This window comes from Rhinopithecus bieti, unplaced genomic scaffold, assembly GCF_001698545.2.
Source record: "Rhinopithecus bieti isolate Rb0 unplaced genomic scaffold, ASM169854v2 scaffold_19723, whole genome shotgun sequence".
Taxonomy (NCBI): Eukaryota; Metazoa; Chordata; class Mammalia; order Primates; family Cercopithecidae; genus Rhinopithecus; species Rhinopithecus bieti.
The window spans coordinates 1,603,936-1,610,284 of NW_016809579.1; the positions used below are offsets into that span (position 1 = coordinate 1,603,936).

General features: G+C 43.0%; 1 gene segment (V, D, J or C); it reads right to left on the bottom strand.

Moving 5' to 3' along the window:
• Positions 1 to 451: 451 nt before the first annotated feature.
• Positions 452 to 2,414, bottom strand: LOC108540646 (Ig lambda chain V-II region MGC-like). The segment is given in 2 exon segments: positions 452 to 2,186; positions 2,324 to 2,414. Coding segments are annotated over 2 exon segments (372 nt in total).
• Between the last annotated feature and the right edge of the window lie 3,935 nt (positions 2,415 to 6,349).

Consider the following 6,349-nt stretch of genomic DNA (forward strand, 5'->3'; position numbering starts at 1 on the left):
GCTGAGCCAGGGTGTGTGTGTCTCATGTCCCCATCTCTGCATGGGGTCCCCTCTTGATTGTCAGGCTCTGTGCTTGAAGACAAGGCTGCCCTCACCATCACAGGTGCCTAGGCTGAAGATGAGGCTGAGTATTATTGTGCTCTGTGGTAGAGCAAGCCGCCATCTCCACAGTGACAGATGCAGATATATTTGATATCTGATATATTTGAAAATATTTTCAGTATAGGTCTAGTTTTATAAATTTTTAAAGTAGGAGGGTTTATATGAAAATAACAGTATTATAAGGTGAATTTCTCTCTATCTCTCTCTTCTTTTTCAGATTCTCCTCTGCTCTTGCAAAAAAACAAAGGGTCAGGACTTTTTACCAACATTGGTACATTGGCACCCAAACAAGTTTATTTATTTAGAGCTTAATGGGGGAAGAGTTTATAATGTTTATATCTACAAAAATATATTTACCCAACATAATCAACCAACATAATTACCCAACATAATATCAACCTAAAGAAACAAAGGGAAATATCAACCAAAATATCAACCAAAGAAACATAGGGAAACTGTTTAGAACTCACAGACCTAAACCTGAGGAAGTAAACCAGGGATGAGTCTGAGAGCCATGTCCTTAATGAGGAGGGGTCACCCTATACCTGGGAATTCAGGAGCTCTTCAAGAGTACAATCTCAGGAGAAAGAGAAACTCAACTTCCCTGATGTTTCGGAGTTCAGGGAGTGACCAGCAAAGACTAGACCAAGAGGAGGGCCATGTATGGGCCAGGAAGGGGGCCGCGCATGCTGGACTTCTGCTCTAGTTGTCATCCCACCCAGAAACCCAGAAGGCTCTTTGTGTTTAGGGGACAAAATGATTCTGTTAGCATTAAGAGGCAGTAGAAAGGGAGGTATTTTCATTGACCAAGGATTGGGTATGAGAGGAGTTCAGGCAACAAGACATGGTGGGCACAGCCCCTGGACCTCACAATGGGGCTGGGCTTCCCCAGGCTTGTCTATTTTTCCTTCTGCCCCCAGGGAAAATAAGAAGCTGTTCATGCAAATCCACTCCCTCCCTTCTGGCTGGATGAGACCCTACCTGATTACTGATTCAGGAACCTGAGAGGGGACGTGAGGACAGAGGAGGTTGAGGAAGGAGCTGCTCTGAGTGTGGGCCCAGGAGGGTCCTCGAGGGAGCAACTGCAGAGTGCAGGAAGCATTGCAGAGTGATTCCACCAGAGCTCCCTCCCTGCATGTGAAGGAATTCATTCTGTAAAGGCAGTGGGGGCCTCTTCCAGAATCTCAGATACAGAGCAGGCTCACATTCTCCCATCTTTGGTGTGTGCCAATTCTTTCTTTCTAGGACAGCCAAGCACATGCACCATGAGAGCTCTGTGCACATGGAGGTGATTGGAGACGGCTGAAGTCCACGTTGATTACGTGACCCTGTGAGTCAGGGTGAAGGCCTTATGTCTCCAGGGAAGTTGTCAGTTCCCATCATTGTATAGGCAGCTCACAAATGTGGAATATGGACAAAGGTAGTGGGAGCTGGTCACAGTGATTTCCCTGTAAATGCACCTGTGAGCAGCTCTACAACCTGGAAATTTAAATCCCATCGGGGACAGGTGAGTGGCAAAAAACCACAAATGTTCATGTGCAAACTTCAATGTTTCAAAAGTTCTTGAGAAAATATTTACACACAGGAATCATATGCTGTGAATTAGAACTCCAAAATGTCTAGGAAGGTGAAAACTAAACACAGAGTTAGGAGACAGCCCTCTGAACTGTGAGTCAGGCCAGCGGGAAGGAAGTGTGGACAGAGCAGATCAGCCGGGAGGTTTTTGTCTCACTTCCACTCTGCCTGTGTCACTGTGGGTTACACGAAGTTGCTCCCAGTGCCGTGGTCTGCCCCACAGTGGTAGTCACTCTCATCCTCTTCCTGGATGTTTTTGATGGTCAGGTACCGATTCAGGCCTGAGCCCGAGCCTGAGAAGCGATCAGGGATGCCATCCCCCTTGGATCCCACAATCCCACCTGTGCCCACTCGCATCACGAACTGGGGGCCCTTCCCTGGTCTCTGCTGGTGCCAATCCACCGCGTAATTACTGTAGCCGCTGCTCAGGGTGCAGGTGAGTGTGAACGAGGCTCCCAGGGAGGCCGATGCAGAAGGTGGCTGAGTCAGCACAGGCTGGGAGAGGGACCCTGGAAACACAGACACCCGTGAGGGCTCCTGTTGGTGGGTGGCTGATGAGCTGTTGGAGGAGGAAGAGCAGGGATGGGGAGCTGGGGGCTGGGAGGTGGGAATCCCTCTGGGGGCCTAGCCCACTGCCCACCCTGACCTGTGAGGAGACTCAGGAGGGTGAGGAGCAGAGGAGCCCAGGCCATGGCGGAGATGCTGCAATGCTGGGTTCTTCAGTCTCTCAGATGAGCCTGAGCCCCCAAAGCCTCTTATTTCCTCAGTGAAGAACTGGGGGGCAGGGGCATCACATTCCATGCAAATCGGTTCCCTCCCAGGGCTGGTGATTAACAAGCACAGGGCTGAGAGCAAGAGCGCAGGTCCCTTAGGATTCACGGACTTTGCCTCCCCCTAGTGGCCAGGCGCTGCATCACACTCAGGGCTCACACAAGGTCTCCCTGGGCCCCTGCTTCACCTGGAGGCCAAGTGTGTGTCCTGGAAGCTTCTCAGGCTCCATTGCTAATGTCTCAGGAATCTCTACAGTGCTTCTTTCCCTCTGGGGTCCCACAGTAGGATGCAATGACTAGATCAGTTAATCCTGGAGCCCGCCCAAGGCACCTGTTCCAACTTTTATTCTAGAATGGGTGAGCCCATCAACTGTTATTCCAAACAAACTGAAGATGTGTCCACACTTGTAGATGATCACCTTCTCACTGTGTCCGTTTCCTAATCTCCTCCTCTTATAAGGATACTGATCCTTATGATCTCATTTCATCTTAATTACCCTCTGTATGTCTCTGTCTCCATATACAGTTACATTGGGGGTTAAGGCTTCAACGTGAATTATGGACAATTTTAGTCCGTAATGATCAGTAATTAGAGTGCTTTTTTAACTTATGAGAATGAGTCAGAATAGGATAAATAGATAAGCGTGAAAAGAAAAATTTTATGAGTATAATATTGTATATATTTTGGCATTTGAACAAGTATAATTTTAATTGTCATAAAATATACACAACGTAAAATGTGCCTTTTAAATCACTTTTAACTGTAAAATTCAGTGGTCTTAAGTACATTCACAATGTGATAGAATTGCCTGGCATGGTGACTTGCACCTGTAGTCCCAGCTACTCAGGAGTCTGAGGGAGGAGGCTTGCCTAGACCCAAGAGTTCATGGATGCGGTGAGCTATCACAGCACCACTGCACTCCAGCCTGGGCAACAGAGCAAGACACCATCTCTTTAAAAAATGTGATATAGTCATCACCATTATCAATCTCCATAACTTTCTCATCATCCCAAGTGAAAAATGTGTACCCTTAAAATGTTTATTTCCCCCTCCCCTCTCCCCTAGCCCCTGGTAACCAGTGGAGAAGAGGGGGATTGGGAAACTAGATGAGGGAGAATTCATGGTTCTGGGACACAGTACAGGAAGAAGCAGAGCAGAGACAGCACCCATGCTGGCTCTTGGGAGATGCTGCTTGAGCAGGTGAAAGGTTTCTGTGGCTGTGGGTTGTGTCCTGTCTGGTTGTTTCCTGTTTGGTTGATTAAGTATAGAAATATAAGAATACCCCTCCCACCTTTTTTGTTCTTTTCTTTTTCTTTTTTCTTTTTTTTTTTGGAGATACAGGGTCTCATTTCATATCTGTTGCTGGTCTTGAACTCCTGATCCTAACCAATCCTTTCACCGCAGCTTCCCAAAGTGCTGGGATTACAGGCATGAGCCATCATACCTGGCCATCAGATGGTTTTATGTGTTGATTTTGCATTCTGAAATATTACCAAATGTATTTCAAAGTTCTAGCAGTGTTCTTGGTGAGACTTTTTTATTTAATTTAACTAATTAATTAATTAATTAAATTATTTTACTTTAAGTTCTGGGATACATCTTTGCAGAACATGCAGGTTTGTTACAGAGGTATACATGTGACACATATACATGTGATAGGTTTGCTGCACCTACCAACCTGTCATCTAGGTTTTAAGCCCTGCATGTATTAGGTATTTGTCCTAATGCTCTCCCTCCCCTTTCCCCCAACTCACCAACAGACCCCAGTGTGTGATGTTCCCCTCCTTGTGTCCATGTGTTCTCATTGTTCAACTCACACTTATGAGTGAGAACATGCAGAGTTTGGTTTTCTGTTCCAGTGTTACTTTGCTGAGAATGATGGCTTCCAGCTTTGTCTACATCCTGCAAAAAAACATGAACTCATTCTTTTTTATGGCACTGTAGTATTCCGTAGTGTATATAGGCCACATTTTCTATATGTAATCTGTCATTGATGGCCATTTGGGTTGGTTCCAAGTCGTTGCTACTGTAAACAGTGCTGCAATAAACATATGTGTACATGTGTCTTTATGGTAGAATTATTTATAATCCTTTGGGTATATACTCAGTAATGGGATTACTGGTTTCAAATGGTATTTCTGGTTCTAGATCCTTGAGGAACCGCCACACTGTCTTCCAGAATGATTGAACTAATTTATACTCCCATCGACAGTGTAAAAGCATTCCTATTTCTCCACAGCCTCACCGACATCTGTTGTTTCCTGACTGTTTAATAATCGCCATTCTAACTGGCGTGAGATGGTATCTCATTGTGATTTTGATTTGCATTTCTCTAATGACCAGTGATGATGAGCTGTTTTCATGTTTGTTGGCTGCATAAATGTCTTCTTTTGAGAAGTGTTTGTTCATATCCTTAACCCACTTTTTGATGGGGCTGTTTATTTCTCATAAATTTGTTTAAGTTCCTTGTAGATTCTAAATATTAGACCTTTGTCAAATGGGTATCTTGCAAAAATTTTCTCCCATTCTGTATGTTGCCTGTTTACTCTGATGATTATTTCTTTTACTCTGCAGGAGCTCTTTAGTTTGATTAGATCCCATTTGTCAATTTAGCTTTTGTTGCCATCACTTTTGGTATTTTAGTCATAAAGCATTTGCCCATGCCTATGTCCCAAATGGTATTGCATAGGTTTTCTTCTAGGGTTTTTATGCTTTTGGGTTTTACATTTAAGTCTTTAATCCATCTTGAGTTAATTTTTGTATAAGGTGTAGGGAAACGGTCCAGTTTCTGTTTGCCACCTATGGCTACCAGTTTTCCCAGCACCATTTGTTAAATAGGGAATCCTTTCCCCATTGCTTTTTTTTTGTAAGGTTTGTCAAAGATCAGATGGTTGTAGATGTGTGGTGTTATTTCTCAAGTCTGTGTTCTGTTCCATTTGTGTATGTATGTGTATATATATGTATACATGTATATGTATACACATATATGTGTGTATATATATACACACATGTATATACATATATATGTGTGTGCATATATATATATATATGTTTTGATACTAGTATGATGCTGTTGTTTTGGCTACTATAACCTGGTAGTGTAGTTTGAAGTCAGGTAGTGTGATGTCTCCAGCTTTGTTCTTTTTACTTAGGATTGTCTTGGTTATGTGGGCTCTTTTTTGGTTCCATATGAAATAAAGTAGTTTTTTTATATTCTGCCAAAAAAGTCAGTATTGTCTTGATGGGAACAGTATTGAATCTATAAATTACTTTGGGCAATATGGCCATTTTCATGATACTGATTCTTCCTATCCATGAGAATGGAATGTCTTTTCATTCGTTTGTGTTCTCTCATTTCTTTCAGCAGTGGTTTGTAGTTCTCATTGAAGAAGTCCTTCAAGTCCCTTGTAAGTTGTACTCCTAGGCATTTTATTTTCTTTGTAGCAATTGTGAATGAGAGTTCACTCATGATTTGGCTCTCTGCTTGTCTATTTCTGGTGTGTAGGAATGCTTCTGATTTTTGCACATTGATTTTGTATCCTGAGACTTTGCTGAAGTTACTTATCTGCTTAAGGAGTTTTTGAGCTGAGAAGATGGTGTTTTCTAAGGATGGGATATCCTAGTTAATTTTCTGTCTCATTGATCTGTCTAATATTGATATTAGGGTGTTAAAGACTCCCCCTATTATTGTCTAGGAGTCTAAGTCTCTTTGTAGGTCTCTAAGAACTTGTTTTATGAAGCTGGGTGCTCCTGCATTGGGTGCATATATATTTAGCATAGTTAGTTCTTCTTTTTGCATTGATCCCTTTACCATTACATAATGCCCTTCTTTGTCTGTTTTGATCTTTGTTGTTTTAAAGTCTGTTTTATCAGAGACTAAGACTGCAACCCCTGCTTTTTT